General features: G+C 39.9%; 1 protein-coding gene across 3 annotated transcripts in view; it reads left to right on the top strand.

The window, feature by feature from the left end:
- RAI14 (retinoic acid induced 14) overlaps window positions 1–22,535 on the top strand; it is an 86,753-nt gene that overhangs the window by 42,151 nt on the left and 22,067 nt on the right. For all 3 annotated transcript variants that reach the window (XM_030969522.1, XM_030969523.1, XM_030969524.1), the window contains exon 3: window positions 6,215–6,345. In XM_030969522.1, coding sequence (XP_030825382.1) covers window positions 6,215–6,345 — 131 coding nt within the window. The remainder of the gene's footprint in view (window positions 1–6,214; window positions 6,346–22,535) is intronic.

Here is a 22,535-nt window from a genome sequence, read left to right as displayed (position 1 = left end):
GTGAATGCATTTAGTACAATAAGATTGTTCTTGTTTTTAAAACTCTCTTGGGAAGTCCTGCACATGTGGACTTTTGTGGATGACCTTGTGATGCAGCGGTGTTCAGTGTCTTTGCCATGCATTTGTTTGTGACGCCAGTCTTTAAGTATTCCTTTCCTTTTCAGACACTGAGTTGCTGAGTTCGAAATTATCAGGAATTTCAATTTGCTACTCAGCTTCCCTGCAGTTCTGATTTCAGTGGAGATAACATAACTCTGTCTCCAGTAGGTTTGCAACAATGCAAGGTCACTTAAATCATCTCCTGTAGGCTGCATGCCAAAGATAAAGAAACTGAGTTGTTGCCAGTTAATGTTTGCTCAGGTATTTGCTCATGGAAAACGTTGTACAAGTGCTAAGTAGAACTATCACCTCTTGTTATACGTTACTTCTTGCATGATATTGCTGGTAATCTTAGACAATTGAGGCTTAATATCCTGATATAGTGGTGATGAAACAATGAATAGCTACCTTTTTTGAACATGTTTTGATTCCTCAGTTTCTCTTCTGGAAAGGAAATTGTTCACTTTGTGACAGAGAAAACAATGTATAAAACAGCTAGGGCAAGCTTTAACTCTATAAGAAAATAGGCTTCAATATGAAGGTTTCTCTTTGGACTCGAAATCTGTCAACTTGCCAATACACTATGTGTGATCCCAAATATGAAGGACTTTTACTGCATGGTTTCAGTCCCACAGCTGTGATAAGTTCTTTATTAGTATCTTGCAGTGATAAAATTGGAAATAAATTGTGCACAGAGAGGGCTTACAGGAGACTCAACAGCTGCCAGTGCAGTTGCTGTTGGTAACTGCTGACAAAGCTTGTGATGGAGCCATGTTTTGAGAGGTTATGCTGATGGTGATCACTGGAGGTGGTGTGGGCACTCTGCTTTGGCTTGAGCATTGCCTTTTTTAAGTACTGGTCATAAACTGGTGGTGTAGATCAAGTCAGTCAAGTTCTCAGCCTCACTTCATTAACACCAGCCACACAGTGCCCTGTGCAGGAGTGGCTTTGCATCCTAAGCGTGGATGCCAGCTCCTTTCTTGGGTTCATGAGGGTATCAGTATGAAAAACACTGAACTATTACCAGGGAGGTGCTTCTGAGTGAGGCCCTACAGCACACCTTTCCATCTGAAAGGTAAAAATCAAGAATAAAAGGCATGCTTGAGAGGGATGTTCAATGCTACCAGATGTTTGAATTTTAGCATGCCATCCTTTCAGCTGTCATTGTTGTATCTTAGCATTTATTAGGAATGACAGATTATCTGATCCCCTGCACATTACTAGGAAAAACACCTATTTTATCCAAAAACTTGCACATATTGAGCTTTGATCACATTACTTTGTCTCTGCATATGTAATACTCATTATTGCTACCTATACTGAACACTATACACATTTAAAAAAACCCAAACAAACAACAGACTAACTCTTCCCCCTCCCCCAAACCTGAAGAAGTACTGAGTGGGGCAATGGCTGCGGTCTGTGAAGCTGAAATATGTGTTTCATCAATTTTGCATGTGTTCACAAGCCATTGTTATTGCAAAATATTAATTGTTTGAAGGAAGGCTGTTGATGGTAACTGTTTGGCTTGTGGCCTACAGGAGTGGGGGGGGGGGTGTGTTTAGGGTGGAGGTGAAGAGAACTCTCATGTGCAGTCTTTTCTGGGATAAGAGTCTTCCAAATTCATTACACATACGTGTTTATCTTTAAGCTGAGATACTCAGGTATGGGATTTTTTTACTAGAATGCTCCATACTCAGTTGACTAACTTGTGTATTTGCAGCAGTCTTACCATAAAACAAGCAAAAACCATCTCCAAATAAAACAAAAGAACCCCCCAGCTTTATTGGTGATGAAAAGTACGTGCTTAGCCATTGGTTTTGTTGCTCTTGTGCTATAGTCAATATATTCCTGAAGACTGTGCTGCTATTTTGTGCTAGCCTTGAGTTTGAAGTGGTCTGCGTACGTTGGCTCAGAATGTGGAGACTTCTCTGGCATAAAAAAAACCCCTCTTTTGTGTTACCTGAGTGAGTGGTATAAAAGAACTGAAGTCCCCAAGGGCTGTGTAGTGGCTGGTGCCATGCTATTTGGGTGAGATCTGAAAGCAAGGCAAGTGAGGAATCTTTAGATAAGAGGGGGCAGTATGGGGTGCAGAGCTGAAGAAGGGGCGGCAGAAATGTCTGGACAGCTTGGAAAAGGGAAAGTTTGGGGACTGCAGTGGACGAAATGCAGTGGGTTTGTGAAGCTGGCCATCCTGTACTGCTGGCAGAAGAGAGCATCTCCCATGTGCATGTTTTCCAGGATAGACAAATGCTGGTGCTGCATGATGGGTGTCAGTTCAAAGTGGCTTCTACAGTGAACAGTAACAGGGAGTACCCATGTTTTGCATCATCCCAGCAGAAGTTACCTCCCAAGTCTTTGGTGTATACTTGATGATGTGTGACTTGTGGGGTCAAAACCAGGCTAATAATACAAGAGATTCCAGAAATGTAATGTAATGCAGCAGTTACTGCCTCTTCAGAAATCTGGGTTTTCTGATCTGCTATGGACAGCAGTGCCTGTGCAATATTTGATTGCATGAGGCACTTTAAGACCCCTCCTGACTTAAATATCTCATGCTTTCTTGCCAAATCCTGGGTACAGTGTCTTTCTGGGTGTCATATGTATTCTCTGTCCTTTGAGAGTTTTCTTCCTCTGAAGAAATGGACAGTAGGGCTATGATCCTATATTGAAATGGCTTTTTGAGAGTCTGTGTTGTGCCATTTATTTTATTAGCTGTACCTTTAACTTTTGAAATGCATAGTTGGTCTTTGAGCATGATGGGGAAGAAAAAAACCAGTTTGATCCCATCAGAGGAACATTTGAACAACAATTGATGCCTGTTTCTTCTGTGTGAACAGAGTTGTGTATAATTTAATTTCAAAAATAAAACAAGGTCTGTAAATAGTTTTTTGTAGCTTGCATAAAATTGACATTTCATCTACAATTACAATGATGGCACTTTACTGATGCCTTAGAGTGGAATCTTTATTGCTTTAATGAAAAGATCAACAACTTTGTGTGAGCAATAGAGTGTGATGGCTTTTAAACATCTTGGGTAGGACACAGATATTTTAGTTTATAAATAAGCATAACTCTGCTGCGCGATGATAAAGAGAAATTGCATGTATTCTCTTGTTTTCCAGGAGCAAAACTAAATTTCAGGTACACTAGTGTAATGGATATTAAACATGCAATTACAAGAACAAATATAAGTGGATTTAGGTATGTGGCAATCTCTAAAATTGCTCATTCCTTTAACGTATCTTGAGTCACAGTGTTTGAAAGAAGAAACACTAATTAGATATAGAACTGAAAATAGGAATCTAAAATGACGGCCAAACACAGATCTAGCCTAGCCACCAGCCTCTACCATGTTCCTCTAAGCAGGAAAAGGAATTAATTCTCCAGCTCTGTGTGAAAAACAAAGAAAGGTACATTTATAGCCTTTCCTTGACACTGAGACACATCTGACACTACTGATTATGTTTTCAGGGTCACTTAATGGCTTCTCCAAGTTCAGTTCTAGGTATTTCTCAGGTATGAGGGAATCTTTTAGCTGTACAGATTAGTAGGCAACAGTTTTTAGTTTTTAGTTGAGGCCTCATTAAGTCTTTCCTTAATTATGTTTGTGTGTGAGTGTTTATTTTAGGATAAGGAAATGGTTGAATACTACAGTAAAGACAAGTTAGAGAATCTGGTCTTGTAAAAGAGTGATTCCATATGTAATAAAATGGTTTACTGTTAGCATGAACATTGTTTTGCATCATCAGAATCACTTTCAAAATACTCCAGGGTTCTCCATTCAATATCTGAGTATCTCCTCAGTGCAGCTTCTACACTACATAAATACTGAAGGGTAATTTGGGACACAGCTGTGTTCATTCCTATTTGGTCTGGGATTTTAATGATAGTATAATTATAGATGAATACAGTTACCACAGAAGCTTCTCAAAGGGGAAATTGACACTTTATCTTAGTTATTTCTTAAATATGGGAGTCAGTAATTGTGTGCTTACTTGCTTGTACCAAAACACTGAATATTGGATTATATGTCAATAATGCTTCAATTTAATAGCTGGCTATTGAAGGAAATTCACGAAACTGCTTCTTGAAGATGTGGCCATTTTGTACTCTAAAGCTGAATGTGCTTCTGAAAGCTGTTCTGCCAAGGATTTTCAGCTGGCCTTGATCTTAACATTTTCCTGTAGTTTATTCAATTTCATGTTTTGAAAGTAAATTGGTAATTTCAGGTAGTATTGCATTGGACGTGTGTGTAGATGAAGGTTGATTCATCAAATAGCCAGTATTTAAATACCTTACGTGACTGAATAATAAAAAAGCTCAGAATGGTCAAACTCTGAAACAAAAGACGTATGGTCAAATAAAGTGTGTTAACTTTAAAGTTTTTTATTTACAAGTGAGATACATTTTTTTAAACATCTGCTTTTAATAACAGGCTGCCTTTAAAGCATGAAATTCCCCAAATGCAGAATAGGCAATGAGTCTCATTTTGGGTGGAGCCTGCTGCTTGGCTGGCCACTCATTGTCATGGAGTCTAAATATTGCTTAGAGAAACAATTTTTTTTGCTGATGTAATTAGTGCTCCAGAGTCTATAGAAATTTATTGCAGTGTCATAGGAATAAAGACTATAACCTGCTGGATGTGCACTGACCCACCATGGCAGTCATTCACTGCCATAACCGAGTGCAGTTGCTCTGTCTGCATGCCACTTCCTTTGTCAGAGCCGCCATTCATACTCTTGGTTCCAGGTCGTGTTCTCCCAACTTATCTGCTCTCCTGCCCATACTCTCCCTAACAGTTCTTTTAATTTGTTTTTTAAATGACTTTTAACCTGGAACACTTTCCTCCTGTTCCTCCTGTTTTTCAGGGTGTGAACAGCCTGTGGGGTTAGTTCATGTAAGTGTGCACATCATACGCTTTTCCTCTCAAGCCCAGACAGAGAAACGTCAAAGGAAGAAAGTCTCTATAGAGCGTCAGGACAAGGTGTTGGGGGTGCATGTGTGTGTGTTTATTGGTTTTTATTAAATATTTCTCAAGGTAGTAACATGAATTCAGTAATTCCAGTAGATGTGTACAAATCAAGTGCTCATGAGTGGGCAGTCATGCTGGAGATGAGCTGACTGATGTCAAAGAGAAAGCCACAGCTGTTGTAGTTAACTCTCCTGAGTGTAGCTGGGTGCTAACACTGCTTCAAACACATCTTTTAACTGCACCAGATTGTTTTTCTTGGAGACTGAACGCTGTTGTTAGTCCAGTTGTGTGCAACTTTCAACTCCTTTTCCAGAGCTCATTTTGCTGTGATCACATGGAATACAGAAGGTTTACTGTCCTCTGTTTTCTTAGGATCTTGCAATTCTACTTGGAAGTCTTCTAGAGGAAATAGGTCATTGTCCTATTCAGACCATTCAGAGGAGGAGGGAGAGTCATCAAGATGGGAAGTCATGTCCTGTTCTTGATTCAGCTGCTGAGAGAGATCAAAAAGATTTAGTGGATTAGGTTTGGAAAGATCTGAAAGTAGAGTGGTTTTCTTTTCTTTCAGTAGCACTGTGTGAGTGGTTTGTTTGTTTGTTTTAAAGACCAACACAGGATAAAAAACTCAATAAAGCTAGCTGCAGTCTGCAAAGGGCAGTCTCTTAATCCATTAGCCTCTACAAAATGCGAGCTGGGAAAGGCCTTTAATATGGAAAGTTTTGGCTGGTTTGGGTTGTTAGGGTGGGGCTCCTCATTGCTTATCCATGTGATGTATGTACTGAAGGTCCAATGGGGCCGGTACAGCTCTGAAATAGAAACCAGGACTGGAAAAATAAAGAAGAATGTTTGAAAATGCAGTAAGAAAATACGGGGGTTTTTTTCCCTGCACTTCTCATCTACAGAGTTTCCAAGTTACAGTTCATCTTCAGTCATCGCTTAGGCCCTGGCTTAAGCCATCAAATCCTTGGGAACCTCTGCTGCACAGCTTGCAGATTACTTTTATGCGGCTTTGTCTGTGCCATTTCTTTGGGTTGGGCTTTTGTTTAAGCTTTCAGTGGTGATAAATGCATGCAGGATCCTTCAGGAGAGCCTGTTCATGAAGCTGGTACTGATAATATTTCTCCTTTTCCTTTTGCTCAGACCAACGAGTGGAATAAGAATGATGATCGGCTGCTGCAGGCGGTGGAGAATGGAGACCCCGAGAAAGTGGCTTCACTGCTGGGTAAAAAGGGAGCCAGTGCCACCAAACAAGACAGTGAGGGCAAAACTGCGTAAGTCCTACCAAAACTTGTGATTTAACTTGTGGAAAACCCCAGCCCTAGAAGTTTGCCACTTCTGTGATTTAAAAACCAGATACTATCCTGAAAATGAAGGTTTCTTTTTCTTCTGAAACACAATGCATTCTGCAAGTCTTGATTTTTTGATTCTACCTTTAAAATGCCATTTCAGAATCATAAACCCCATGAGGTAACTTGAAGGTTAATAAACTACTGGGTAGAGTGGGATTCTTTTAGGACATGGTGTTTTCAAATTTCATGGCACACTGCAGATTACAGACTCCAAAAGATATTAATCTTTGAGGATATTTTTTCCCAGGGACATTAATTTAATAGGACAGAAATTAAGATATATTTTCATGCTAATGGGTTTGACTGAACTGAAACTATGTTGAAAGAGTTTTAAAATCTTGCAGATGCTAAGGATTTGCTAAGAGTTCCTTGTTTTGATTGAAGTGTGCTAATGAAAGTTTTGTGTAAACGAGATTCCTTTTGATATATATTTCATATATATCTTCTGTTGTTCTTCTTGTTCGCCCACAAACATTCTGAATTGTGGAAGATAAAAGATTTCACTAAGAAAAGTACAGCCAAAAGATTACTATCCTTGCAGTCTTCTCAGTATGGCACAGAAAGGTGATTTGGTGGATAAGTGAGAAATAGGCATCCTGTGTCAGAACAAAAACCTTGATAAAATTCTGGATAGATGTGGGCAAAAAAGGACTTGGAAGGGCAGCACAAAGCAGTTTATACCAAGCTCTAAGTTCTGATAAATTACCTCTGGATTATATATATTGAGTCATACTCTGCTTCTTTCTTGGTCTGGTTCAATTTCCTACATCTGCTCTATTTCTGCTCTGCATCTGAGGGAACTGAGTGATGGATTGACTCATAATAACCTGCAGTTTCTTACTGCAGAAGTCCAAGTCATCAATTACGTCAAGCAGGCTTTCTCCTTCATACTTAATAGGTTTTTAATTTTTAAAATTTGCACACATATGTTTTTCTTTTGGCCATTGAATCTTCAGAATTACAGCTGTATTTAGCATTTCATGGTTTTTACAATCAACGTAACTTCAGACCTCAGTTCTTAAGAGCTTCTTAAACTGCACTCTCTATACAGTGTATTCAGTGTAACACCTAATTTGCAAGTTTCATGTATAAATTGATACTATGGATTTTCCTAGGGAACCACCCAAGACTGAATTTATCAGTATCTCTTAACTCTAAGAATGTAGCTAGGTATTGGTGCAACAATTTTTGAGCTTTACATGGTTACAATAAAAAAATTCCCATTTTCATTCTTTGACTGCAGCTACTAAGTCAGTAGGCATATATTTATATGAATGATGGTGTTACTAATGATGCAGTTGCAAATACTTCTTTCAGTTGCTTGGAGCAAATGTGAGTTAGTGCTATAAAGATCTCTGCTGCTTCTTGTTCTGTGTGCTCATTTGACTGTCATTTACTTTTAAAATTTTTTTCTGTGTTGTGGTTTAAAAGGCAGCTTGAGAGAGAAGAAAGAAAAGCAGTGTTGCTGTGATGCAGAAATACAGCATGTCAAGTCTCATTCTGTTTCCAGTGCTTTGGGAAATTTAGCAGACCTGCTCAGGTTATTTCTGTCTACATTTTGAAAGATAGGGACTGACAGGTGTGGGAGCAATGACACTAACCTGGAGAGACATACCTACCAAAGGTGGCCCAGAAGTGTTCTCCAGCATGTCTTGTTGCTATTGGGCTGTGTCTTGTCTGTGTTTTTATCACTCCAGAGTATTTTTTTGGTGTGTACAAAATGGAGTTCAGCCATCATTTCTGCAGCATCTCCTACATTTGCATGATGCCATCGCTTCATTCCTGCCATGTGCCTGGGTGCCTGACACAGCTGTTTTTGGCTAGCCTCAGAATCTCTGCTTAGAGACCCTTCTGCAGCCCAGCACTGAGGTCTGTTGGTGTGCTGCAAGAGCATGGTGCTGGTTTGTTGGCTACCTCACCTGTAACATCAGCAACTCGTGCTGGGAAATCGCAATCTGCACAGGGCTTTTTGGCAGAGCTGTCCACCCTTGTGCTCAGATTTCACAAAATCACAGAATGGTTTGGATTAGAAGAGATCTTAAAGATCATCTCATTCCAATCCCCCTGCCATGGGCAGGGACACCCACACATGGCCACGTTGCTCAAAGCCCAATCCAACCTAGTCTTGAACACTTCAGGCATGGTTATTCCACAACCTCTCTGCTCAACCTCTTACAGTCCCTCACCTCTTTCACAGTAAAGGATTTTATTATCTCATTTAAATCCACCCTTTTTCAGTTTGAAGCCATTCACTTTGTCCTATCTCTATATACCCTTGTAAAAGGTCTCTATCCAGCTTTATTGTGGGTTCTGTCTTAGGTACTGGTGCTCCAGGGTCTCCCCAGAGCCTCCTCTCATGAGCCTTGCACATGGAAAATAAGGCAGTGATTGGTGACAGCCACCATGGCTTCAAAAAAGGCAAATAATGGCTGACAAATTTATTGGCCTTCTGCAGTGGGGTCGCAGCTGTGGTGCATGAGGGAAGAGCAACAACATCATCTGCCTGGACTTGTGCAGAGCACTTGCCACTGTCCTGCACAGCACTCCTGTCTACAGCCTGGAGGGACATGGCATGGGCCAGTGCTCCCTCTCATGAGGGCAGAGTAGAGAGGCAGAACCACCTTCCTTGACCTGCTGTCCACAGAATTATTTGGATGCAGAGCAGGATATGATTTCTGTCAGCTGACATTGTCAGGTCATGTCCAGCCTCTCACCCACCAGCACCCCCACGTCCTTCTGGGCAGGGCTGTTCTGGGTCTGTTCATGCCCAGCCTGTGTTTGTGCTTGGGTTTGCCCTGACCCAGGTGCAGGACCATCACTTGGCCTTGTTGAACCTCACAAAGCTCATGTGGTTTTGCTGGTTACGTTTTAGAAAGTTGTCTGCAGGGCCATGTGGGAAGGGAGCTCTTTGGATGAGTGTTCTATTGATCCCTGTGAGTACATATTGATGTGTTTGTTTACTTAGTTAGGATGAAGCTGATTAACCAGAAGAACATGGTGGATTCAATTATGTAACAGACAGCATAATGTGATTAAAGACTTTGGAATGTGCTTGAAAGCAAAAAGGAGAAACAATTACACATTGCAATACAGGTTTGTTAGCTCCATCATTGTCTGTACCCTTAAGGTGTGACATGTTTCTTTTAAGACTTTTCTTTCTTAGTCTTTTAGTTAACAACCCTACAAACAAAATTTTCAATGCTGTCCAGATTTTTGAGATATAGTAATATAGTTTATTATTTTAAACACAATGTGGAGAGGATAATTTTTAGTGCTTAGAGAGGTAATTTTAAGTTTTCATTTTATAATGAGATAGCTTCCTATTATAACTTGCTTGAACTGAAAGGAACAGAGACCAGCTCTCAGGGTATTCTTTATTGGTCCTGTTGTGTACAGGATGTATCATCCCACTGAGTCCTGCTATGATGTGCTCCAGCTTTGGCTCAGTTTTGGACATTACCTCCTAAATTTCCTCTTTGTGTCCTTTTTAATTCCTATCATTTCAGTCCTTTATTTTGTGACTTGTGGACATGCAATAAAATGGAGGTGCTTAAAATAATGAGGTCTAGGTACCTCTTTAATTTAAGGTATCTACTATTAAGGCAGGTATTTCTTAGAGATAATATTTACAAATTCTCATTAGGAGGTTTAACTCCTCAGCAGTATCTCTTTGAAAAAAGGTACTTAAAAAAGACCTTGTCAGAGTAATGAAATTATAGTTTTTTAAGACTTGCTTGACTTTCCACACCGTCATCCTGCCTTTGACTAAGTTCTTTCTATAAACAATAAATCACTTTTAAGGCCATGGAGCAAATCCACTTTGGCATAAGTTGACACAGTCCCATTGTTGCTCCCACTTACCTAGCACAGACTATTGCCAAGCATAGTTGTAATAGAACCTATCTAGAAATCTGACTCTGTCATTGTAGTCTTACTTGGCCAGATAGGTTGGCTGTTTTTTCTTTTGGTCCAGCTTCCTTAAACAAAAAAACGTGGCTTTCCAGCTTGGAACTTGATCATTTAAATCCACTTAAACTAACAAAAAAAAGGTTTTCAAAAAGATCACTTTCGGGAATGATAGGATTGGATTCATTCATGTGCTGCACTTTTCACAAGATCAAGTGTTCAAATGGGCTGTTATTTTAAGAAGCTACTGCCATTATTGAGGGGAAGTAGAAGGATGGTTTATACACTGTAAATCCTTTCCAAAATCATTCCCCCACCCCCATCCTTCTAGGATGGTTCCTTGTCCTGAAGTTATTTTGTCAGTGTGCCAGTCCATTACTGCCATGTTTGCATGTTTCTGCAAGGTACTAAACTAAAATTAAATGCTTTTGGCTATTAAGTGAAACAATAGATCTCTGTGCATTTTTTTTAATCTGCAATTGAATCAGTTGTTGTTCAATAAAATTACTCTAACAATAGTACAAAAAAGCTTTAGAAACCTCTGCAAATTTGTGCTTTAAGGACTCTTTCACAAAACTACTGCCAATAGCAGTTAATAGAAAAGATGTATTTTCATTTGAAAGAGACTCTTAATGCCTTGGAGGCTGAACTAAAAATAAATTTTGGAGCATATTCCAACTGCAAATACTTGATATTTATTATGTACATAGTATTCATTTTTGTTTTCTTCCTTTTGGATCTTACTGAATAAGGAGGTGGGACCAAGTGGCATGAAAAACATCACTTTTCAAAAAGTAGATAATGTTTTAATTACCTTTGAGAGAGAATGTTTCCTTCTATGTAATAATATTTACCTTAAAAGAAGCTATTGGAAGAATATATAGAATGATAGAACAATATGAGTTGGATGGAACCCACAAAGATCATCAAAGTCCAAGTCCTGTCCCTGCACCAGACACCCCAAGAGTCACACCATGTGCCTGAGAGCATCGTCCAGACATTTTGAATTCTGTCAGGCTTGGTGCTGTGACCACTGCCCTGGGGAGCAGTTCCAGTGCCCAGCCACCCTCTGGGGAAGAGCCTTTTGCTGATACCCAGCCTAAACCTCCCCTGACACAACTTCAGGCCACTCCCTGGGGTCCTGCCACTGTCACCACAGAGCAGAGATCAGTGCCTGCCCCTTTGCTTCCAGTTGTGAGGGTGTTGTAACTGCAGTGAGGTGTCCTGTCAGTCTCAGCTGCTCGTCACATGACTTCCCCTGCAGACCATAGAGCAAAGGAAGGTCAAGGGACCTGCTCAGGAAATTCCATTTTAGGAGTAAAAAGGGAGGATAGAAGTGGTCAGATTCCAGTAGGTGTGGCCAACAAAATAGCAGCCATGTCCCTGCCAACTAGGTTGAAGGAAGCACAGACTTTCCTAGGCACTGTGGGGTTTGGAGAATGCATATTCCAGAGCGCAATCAGATTGTCAGACCTCTCTGTCAAGTGACATGGAAGAAGAATGATCTCAAATGGGGCCCTGACCAACAAGAAGTTTTTGAACAAATTAAGCAGGAGATTGCCTGTGCAGAAGCCCTTGGGCCAGTCAGAATGGGGCAGGATGTGAGGAATGTGCTGTGTACACTGCAGCCAGGGAGAGTGGTCCTTCCTAGGGCCTAGGGCAGAAGGGACTTGGAAAGACTCAAGGATGACCTCTTGGCTTCTGGAGTCTGGGATACAGAGGATTTGAGGCCAGCTACACCCCAGCTGAGGAGGAGATTCTGGGAGTTTATGAAGGGGTTCAAGCTACCTCAGAAGTGGTGGTCACTGAAGCACAGATTGCTGAGCTTTATATATGAAGCCTGCTGGCTTTATATATTGCTGAATGAGAGAAATGAACCGTGCCCTACCTCTACACTGACTTGTGGATGTTGACAAACACTCTGTGGTTGTGTGTGGACTGACAGAAAAGGAGCAATTGGTAGAGTAGAGGGAAACCCATCTGGGCTGCTGAAATGTGGAAGAAATCGCTGCCCAGGTAGAGAAATTGACTGTAAAAGTGCATCATGTAGATGCACAAAAATGCAAGGGTCAGGCTACTAAGAGCTGTACATCGATTTGATCTCTGAGAAAAAAAAAATTATCATGGTATTTAATTTCTGATGGTCCAGATGGTCGCAATAATGTCTGGGTTTCTGAACATGGACAAAGTAAGAAAGACCACAGGGATCTCAACCTTTGTTTTATCTTTATCCAAGAGACAGCTGAAATCTGGTTTTTTTCCAAAATGTCTTGTGAAGTTTATTTCCATGGGAGATCTGGGTGTAAAAGCTTTTGTCTTTCCAAATATTTTCTGAAGTTCTTTTTAGGTTTAAATCATGATTGTTCGTTTTTTTGTCCCCTCCCCTGCCCTGCAGCATTGCTAGGGCTATAATTTAATTAAGATGTTGATATTAAGTTTCCTGAAAAATTACTTTCAACTTTAGACAAATGCTCAGAAATGCTAGGCCATGGTTGGATGAATGTATCCACTGCCAGGATACTAAATTGGGCTAATTAACTTTCTATTATGTTCAGTATGAGCTGATTGTTAATGTATGGTGAGAGGGAATGCTTTTATCTCCACAACAGTGGAGCAATACTTAACTTTGATTTCATAATCAAATCATGGCAATACATGAAAAAAATTCACGCTGCCTACAAACACCATTGACAATCATGCAGGCTTTTAAATGAGATCCATGCAGGGGAATTCATGGTAGTGGTTTTTTCCTGGGTCTTGACTGAAACTGTGTAGACCATTTCTGATGGTTTTGACTCCTCACTTGACCCTTCCAACTAGAGTTGGAAAATGTCATTATCCAGTTTTTAGGTCTTGCCTACACTTTTTACAGAATTTGAAATCAACAGCATCCAGGCTCTGTCATTTTTAAAGCAATTTTTATAGGATATTTTAGCATTTTTGTACCTTCATGTTATTAGGGGAAAAAAAAGAGAAGAGGCCGTCTTCTGAAGAGACAGAAATAAATCATCTTTAGTTGTGTTTCAGTTACAAAGATCCTAAACTTTTTACTTTATCTCTTTAGTGATTTCCTATGTTGTAAATCAAACAAATTCCATGTATTTAAAAAAGAACCTCCTTATTCCATATAAAGTTCTCCGAGCATTAAGAATCCCAATGGATTTTGCATCTTACATGTATGGGACTTCATGCAGATGATATCTAAAGTTCAAAGACAAAACAACCAGTGTGCAGTTTCTTGAGCCAGCTTGTGTCTTCTGTTCTAAATGTGCTTTTTCACACAGCTGATGGCTATTCTTAAGAACTTTTGTATTTCATTGTCTTTTAGTGGGGCTGTCATCTCAGAGGGAAGCAAATCCTCTTCTGAAGGGCCCTTGTACTCGTGTTTAGGTAGCCTGTGAACCTCCTGCTCACAGGCAGGATCAGCCAAACCTTTCCTGCAGCACATCAGGCAGCCACTGGAATTCCCTGTTGATGCAGCTCCATTTGCAGAGTTGCCAAATACCCAGATTTTGCCAGACCTGGCTGGCTTTCAACAAGTTTGTCAGTTGCTTGGATCAGAGGAGAGCCTGGATGATTGGGAGTTTTTGTATGCCTGGGTTGAAACAGCTGCAGTTTGGCTCATGTGGAGGCAAAACCCGGCGCCCCAGTTTCCCGTGGGGAATGCTGTGGCTGCTCCTTGCACTTGTCCCATCTGAGCTGGCAGGAGAGCCATGAGGGAAGCGTGCCTCTCCTGGGTTGGGCCAGAATCAACCTCTTCAAGGCTGGAGGGGACAGGGTTAAGGCTGCAGTTGTTTTTCAGATTTATATCTACATAATGGGCTGCAGTTGTTTTACATGTTTTTCAAAGACTTACGCAACCAAATGAGCTGTATGTGTAGATTTTAATTATACCCACTGGCTGTTACTGGCTTAAAAATGTACTCTAATCTAGGAAGGGGAGCAGACAGCCGAAACAGAGCAATGTGCAAATGTTGAATTTACTTAAGTTTGTTTTTTAACTTCAGACTGAGGTCTCAGTAGACTGTGCTGGTGGCTGCTTATTTACTGGACTTATGTTTCACTCTGTTTTCTGCTATGTTCTTTACAGGTCCTGTGTTAGGAAACTGCTGAAAGGCAGCTGGAAAGTAACTGAGAAATTCAGAAAAGCTCTGTTGTTGCACATGCCTTTGGCCCAGCCCCTGGTTGTCTTCCAAAATATGGAATCTTAAGTAGTATAGTTATTCTGAAATACAAAATAAGTATATTGCCATAATAATCCAAAGAGCTTCTTATAAAAAAATATGAAGCGGTCATATTAACCAGTGGTCTTTGAATGTGTTACAAGTAGAGTAATTACTATGAGTACATGTTATTGCACTTGGTTTGCAAATATCCCATGAAGAGAAGTTCACTTTGTACAGCTTAATAAAAAAATAAGTACATCCAAACAGTTGCTTCAAATCTGAAGAGATGGGAAGTGTTATGAGCCTAAAAGGTACAGAAATATCAAGTACAACATATCCTGAGCTTTCACTTGTCAGTATCCCTCAGGTTCATAAGGATATTTCTGCTCATCAGTTCTTGGAGAACTAGATGCAGTTCTTAAGTCTTGCTGGATTTTCATGCTACAAAAATATTTGGTTTAGATTAACCTTTACTCAATTGCTCTTACTCTTTTGAGCCTTTTCCTGGCCTCTTGTTATGCCAACATGGCTTGGGATTAAATTGCTCTAATGTTCATGACTTTCCATATACAAGGTGATTATCAACAATTGCTGACCCACAGGCAGCAACACCAAGTGAGTTGTGTTGGTGGATGTAGTTGTTGCTCTCATCTTTTGGCTTAATTTTAACTTTGAGCTCTGTTGGGCCTTGAAAGGGCTGAAGATGGCTAGATGGTTTTACCCAGCTTCTGGAAGAAAGTCATCTTTACCTGGGCACATCCTCAGGGATTTAACCCTGTGCTAAAAAGATGATCTGCCCTTGGGCATGAATACTGAGAAGGTAACTGAGCACCTGTTTGGACTTTATACATGGGATGTGGTCTTAAAGAAACTATCAGAAGTAATCTTCCCTACTTGTGTGCCTTCCTTGGCTTTGGAGGCTCAGGCCTGCTGCAGAGATTTCTGGGCTCTTTATGCTTTCTGAGACTTCGTAGTTTGTCATACTTTGCTATTTTTCTACCCTACAACTCCAATTTTTTTTTTTTACTTTTTAAAAAGTACTACTTTAAAAAATTACTACTTTTTACTACTCCCAAAATAAAAAAGTATGTCTAAATTTTAGACTTTCTGTCAGCATCTAGGAATGCCATGAAGCTTCTCCTTGCAGAATCTCTGTTGCATTTCACTGACATTAGTTTCTGGGGAATTTTAAAATAGACACTGTGCAAGAAACTTTATGTGGTAAATCTAAATTGTGAGCACTTGTGTTTACAATTAATGGTACGTGGAAGGAAAGTCCATGCATTTCAGACTTGAAGTGGGAGTTTATGTTAATGTGGTAATAGAGTTTGCCAAAGAAAACTCTATGTGAAAATGGAACTGCTAGAGCACAGCCTGAGAATGAAAAGTATAAAGCTGCTGGGGATCCCAGAAATCTCTCTGAAGAGCAGCTGGGTGGATATTTTGCTGAGTTTGAAGGCTGCAATCAGAGTCTGTAGCTTGCCAGCTCCTCTGTTGCATGATGCAATTTCTTCACCATTAAAGAGGCTTGCCTTTTATTAATGTCCTATAGCTTGAGGTGTGTATGATTGAAACAAGACTTTTCATGCTATGATGCAAAGATGGAAACTTTATATGAAAACTACATTGTTTTGGTTTCAGTGGTGAGTTTTTTGGTTTTGTTGGTTTTTTGACAGTTGTCCCAAAATACATGCTAACACAGCAGGGGCATGCAGGATTTTTGTCAGAGGGTTCTGTGTGTACTGGGGCAGGGCAGATGCCATCTCATATTAAAATAGAAGGACACAGGCTGTGTGCAGCACTTCACTTTACTGTGGCTGGTGCTAAGGGGAGAGAGGGGAAAATAATCTCATACAGCTCCTGGTAAATCCATACCTGCCTCTGTCAACTTCTTAAAATCTTGTGCTGCACTCTAGAAGCTGTTTGCAGCAACTCATTGTCTGAATGCTTTAAAACTCTAAAAACATGATTTTCTCAGCTTGTACTGGTGCCAGCTCTGATTTGAAAACAAAAAGTATTTCCTTTCTCCTCCTGAGATAATTTTTTAACTCTTTTGGCTGCATGTATGCGAGTGACAAGATAATGATATGAAATACCACCATTATTGAAAAGCCACATCTTTTACAGTTGCATTTGGGAGTAGGTAAAATGGGTGCAGTGTGAAGCTGTAATTTTTATTTGTTTAAAGAAAACAATAAAAACCCCTGAAGAACTGGTAAGTATTGATAGTGATTACCTGTAGGTGTCTGATTTTCTTTTAAGACAGTCTGATCTGCCAGACATCGGTATTGCTCCTCCATAACTAAATTACTCATTCTACGTACAGCATATATTGTCCCAAGTAAGTGACAGTATCTTGGTAATGAGTCAGGAAAAGACGAAGATCCCTTTGACTTTCATAGCAAAACATTATTGGTTTAATTTTAGGCTTAAGGTGAATTCTACACGCTGCTCCTTATTTTTCATGGGCGGATTGCCTCTGTGCTGTGTGATGAACCACTGGAAGGCAGCTTTGGTTTCCACTGGTTTTGTTTCCTGTGCCTGCTCACCAGCCACACAGTTACCTGCCTGCCTGTGCTGGTGCAAGGAGAAAGCACAACCCAGACAGGGCTTGCCAAGGAAGGCAGAAGACACCTCCCATTTCAGAACTGTTATGGAGCTTTCTCAATCATTTAATCTGAGGGTGGTAATTTCTCTATTATTAGGTTTGGGGTGTGTCAAAAAGGGCTTACTTTCAAAATTGTTTTAATGCTGATAAAATCTCAAGCCCTTCACAGATCAGTAAACGGTATTCTTCTACAGTGACTGGTCATGGTGCTACATGTGAGAGGAGGCCACACTGGACTTCCTCCTGTGTGACACCAGCTATTCTCTTCATGCACAGAATGTGCTGCTCTAGTGTAACTCATGGCCCTTTCTCTTTCAGATCAGGTCTTGCTGCTTCTGCCACTCAGCCTGTGGTGGGAAGCGACCGAAAGCTGGATATCATCTACTGTGTTTATTTTAGCTGTTGTTATTGAAGGAGGAGTTGAGGCCTTGAGGGATAGCACTGTAAGCTAGGTGCTGCTTCTAAAATATATGAAAGCTCCAGTTAGTTCAGAAAGTCAGCCAGGTTATCAGTAAGTCACTTTGTGGCTGGGATAGCTGGTGAATTGCTTGCCTGTCTGATAAGGTAGTAGCAAAACTTAAATGTATTCAATTTCTATTTTTTCCTTCGATTTAATCAACAATACAAGGTCTCTATGCAGCTTTGTATCTTTATCATTCTTGTTTGTTTGTGTGAAGGTGTTGGTTGGTGGGGAAACTATAAATCATCAAATTGTTGGAAGGCAAGTTAGACTTTTTAAAAGTCAGCAGAGGGTTGACATCCATTAGAAAATGAAGAAGAATGATCTGCCTTGGGGAGGGATGTTTTTACTCAAAATAAACCTTGACAATGAGTGTATATGAGTTCATAGTGTTTTTCAAACATTATTGCACTTAAAATATTTTCAGAGCACTCAGATTGAAATTGCAGAGAACAATAGTATTATACGCTTGCATATAAGTTTGACTGGTTTCCATGTTTGTCATAATAGGAAATAGCAAATACAATATTCAATTAGCATCCATAATTCAGCCAAATTCCTCATTGGCTTTGGGTTTTGTTAAGTAGTGTGTTGAAGTGCTTTCAGGCCTTGGAGAAAATCTGTGTTACAGAGAATGCTAATTCTGCCCAGAAAAAACTCTGGAGCATGACCTTGCCAAACAGACATTGAACCCTCTGATTGGGTGTAATTCTGCTTCCCCCACCCCCACCCCCCCCCCATTTTTTTTTTTGCAAATGATAATTTCTTTGTGAGAAGGTTATTGTCTTAAATTAAGACTTGGTATTTATTTTTTTCTGATTTTATCACGTTTCTCTTTACTTTTGAGGCACTTCCCCTAGATATATGGACCACCCAGTTGTTTTAAGCCAGCTGTCAAAATACCATTCAGTAAGAGGATTTGCAGGAAGCAGCTCTGCAAATGGTTAAGAAGAGAACCTGAATATGGCATGTCTTACTGCTAATGTCTTACTGCTAATACCACCTTAGCAATTGCCATCAGCTACAGTTTTACAAGTCTAACCCCTAAATGTGGATTATTTCTGTTCTGCTTATGGTGTAATGATTTGTAAAGAAAAGTTTTATGTGAGCTGAGAAGTAAAAATTACAGTCCTTTTTCATTTGAGTTAGACTGACATTTAAATAATTTTTGGAAACACTCATTCTTGGTCTTTTGTCAAAGACTGGCTCTATTTGAACTCTTGTGCTTTGTCTGTCAGATGCTGGTTAAAGTCTTCATTCCCTTGCTGGTTTAATATTGTGACCAAAATGAGGAAAAGGTCATTTGCCCTGAATAAGGCATGGGCTGGTTTAGGACAGATGTAAGTGCTTCACCGGTTGACATCTCATATCTGTAAAAAAAATCTGCTGCTTCATAGTAGTTCAGGGATGTCATACACAGCTGTGTCCTCTGTTCAGGCAGCAAGCATCATAAAAAGCCTCTATCAATGTGGGGTTTTTATTTGAGTAACATTTCAGGTCAAGAAATTTGAGGTCCTGACAAGATTTTGAGGTGATAGCCTTGTAGCTGTTCTTCAGTTAAACCTGAACCTCATGAAATGAGTTCACTCTCACTCTAAAAGTCTGTTTACTCCAACTGGGCTCTGCATCCTTCACAACCGACATAATTTTTCACCTTTTCTTGTTAAGTACTGAGTAATTATGAGACCTGTACATTCCCAGTGGGAAAAAGCAGTGTCAACCTACTGATCTTCTATCTGCTGCAGAGGTGGGTCTTGAACCGCTGGGAATGGTAGCTGCTCCTCTGTTCACTGAAATGTCTGGATACAATAAAAAGAGACCATCCTGCTCCTCAGGAAGAACAGAAATGTTTTACAGCAGTAAAAGTAATCTATCTCAAAACAGTTCAGGCTGGGCTATCAAGATGTGACTCTAAGTGGCAGTAACAGGCTTACCTATTGTGAAGGAAAACGAACTATGTTGTAATGGGATTTTCAGCTGAATGAGAATCCAACTCTCAGTGTGGCCCTTGGTCCAAATGAAGTCTTACGTGTTTGTTTTTGTTTACCTAAGTCATTGCACAACCAGGAAATGGGAGGAAAAGTTGTTTGCTTTCATGTCAAGGAAAGTTTATTCATAGGAGATGCAAGTAAAATGCACCACTCCTTAAGGCGTCCAGATGGTGAGAACTCCAGTATTTGGAAACCTGCAGTTTTTGCCTCAAATATTTAAGGAAATTATGTAGTTTGTTAGGAATTATTCTGAAATGAATGTCTACAGTCTTCTTTGTTTCAAGAGCCTGCCTTGATATATAGGATTCTTCAGTATTTACTACTCAAGTGTTTGGGTTTGGGGTTTTTCTTTGTTTGTTTTGAGTTGGCTGTTTTGTTTGTTTGGGTTTTTTAACTTTAAAAAACCTTCCAAAAAAGGAAAAAAAAACCCACACAAAAAAAAAAACCCCAAACCAAAGCAGGGGCTATTAACTTTAAAATCAGAATTGCTTCTTAAGGGGGAGGGTTTGTCCAACACTAATAGTTTAGCTTAAATGTGACTGTAATTGGTTTGTTCCATTCTGGAGTTGTTGTCTCTATAGAGCAGGACTCTGTTTACTAAATCAGCAGTTAAGTAACCATATCCCCCATTCCCCTCCAATTGCTTTGACACTGTTAAGAAAAAAATATCTCACTACAGGTTTATGTTAGAGGCAGTACCAGAACAAGGATGCAGAGAGGAGACAGAAAGCAAGCCGTTCTTTGTGAAATAAAACATCTGCCTGTGTGATGACTTGTTGAGAACTGCCATGAGAATTGTTTTTGTTGGTGGGATTCATGTGTTCATAGGAGCATAGCCTGAAAAGAGTTATTTTTAATTTTCTCTGATATTTTTTTGCAGTCAGATTTTACCTAAATAAAACCTCTTTACCACTTGCGTGTTCATGTTGCATTTGGCACCGTACTACGAAGTCTGTCCATAAAATCTCAGTGCCCCAGATTTAGCCAAGTTATTATTATTCAGGTATTTATTATTACTATGAATATTGTCAAAATGTAAGTTAGCCAAGTGTGTGCTTCACAGTCTTCCTAGAGAGAATTTGATTGTATTTTGTGTTTACACAAATGTATCAGAACATGTTTTGGTATTTTGCTGGTATGTTGTGCTGGCTAAATTAGAGGTGTTGGAATTTGTCAGACTCCTCTTGTGTCCCTCCCCCAGTCATTTTCCCAGAGCCTGAGAAACCACTTTTTCCAAAGAATGTTTACACAACTTTGCATTGGTCACCAAGTACATGAAGTTTTGATTTGAATGACTGGAGAACAGACAGCAGCAGCGCTGCTTGTGCTCTTGGACGTGTTAACTCTTCAGTTTGATTATGGCAGTAGTATTCACAGGATGAACACACAGAATGCTTTTATATTTGCAGAGAAAGATTCCAGGCTTAAGTGCTGCCTGTCTGCCATTTGCAATCAGCAGCAGCCAGTGTAGACGGAAGGACTCCTCCTAGGAAGTGAGGTGTTTGCTGTACTTGGTAGACAATTCTGTTCTAGGACTTCTGTTTTGATTAATTCTCCTCTCTTTGCAAGATGTTGTCTGTAGGTCTCTTTCTGTGCTGAGTTTTCAAGTCTATGGCTTAGAGAAACATGGTGTTGTCATTCACAGACTCTGTGTCTGAAATACCCATTTCATTCCTGCCTGTTGTTCCAAGTTTCCCTGGTTAGCAGGCTGAACTTTCAGTGTTAGCTTGAACACTTAAAGGAAGCAGTTGTTCAAAATATAAACTCCTAAATATATTAGTTGATGTGGGTCCATGATTTATGATGTTTCTTTTACTTTCCAGGGGAAAATCCCTTTTACACAGGGGTACATAATTTAAAAATTAATACCTCCTTCAAAAGATATTAGAAAGCATCCCAGGAATACTGGCTTTTTCAGTTTGGTGCATGTTTGATGATGGTTCTAACTTTCCACACACAAAGAAATAGTAATTAGAAGTGTTTTGTCTTTAATTTTTTTTTACATAACTCCCACTGAAAAACTGCTCTGTGCACATCAGGCTGATGTTGGTAGGACTCACATGGTAGCAGGATGTCTGCCCATATCTTAAAACTTGACAACATCGGCATGTTATGCATCAGGAGGATATAAACTTCTCTGTTTTCAGAAGCTTTCCCTTCATTTTTGCTTCAGGGCAAAATGAAGTCAGCAGCATCTCTGTAGCACTGGTTCTGTGAATGTTGATGTGCCCAGCCTGAGGATGTCAAACATAAAATCTCAGCTGTAAAAAGGCTTGAATTCAGTATAATCTCCTTGGTTTGTTCTGTAATTACATCTTAGGTAATTGATGCTTGGAAGTGCATCCTGCTATACTGTGGTTGGTAACGTCTGCAGTTTCACGTTGTTTAAGCAAGCAGGTGCTTGGGGTGAACAGCAAAACCACAAGTGGAAAAAATACATCTCTGGCACAATCTCCCAAATATTCAATAGTGTTGATTTCTCCAGGTGATACTCAGAGCAAAGTGTTTTCCCCCGCCCATACACGAAGGAAAGATGAGCTTTATAAAGGACAGTGCAGAAATACAACTTGATGTAGTTTAATTAAGGAAATGCAGAATCGTGTTTTAGAGGAACTAAATTTTGTCCAGTGAAAGGGGAAAAATCTAACTAAATCTGACTAAATCTAACTAAATCTGACTACTCTGACTAAAATGTCTAGAACAAAGTCAGTTATTATGATTGTTTTCTTTATTAATTCCCCAAGCCCAGGCATTCTCTGGGGTTATATTACATCACTAGGGACATACATTTAGAAATCGTGTGGGACAAGATGTACATAAAATACATGATATGAGCTGATGAGACAGCAGCCCGTGTAAAATCACAGAATCATGGGGTTGTTCAGGTTAGAAAAGACCTCTAAGATCATTGAGTCCAACCATTAACCCAGCAACCCACATCCACCACTAAAGTGTTCCCCCACCAGTGGCACATCTGCCTG

This window comes from Camarhynchus parvulus, chromosome Z, assembly GCF_901933205.1.
Source record: "Camarhynchus parvulus chromosome Z, STF_HiC, whole genome shotgun sequence".
Lineage (NCBI taxonomy): Eukaryota > Metazoa > Chordata > Aves > Passeriformes > Thraupidae > Camarhynchus > Camarhynchus parvulus.
This window is presented reverse-complemented; position numbering and strand designations above follow the sequence as displayed.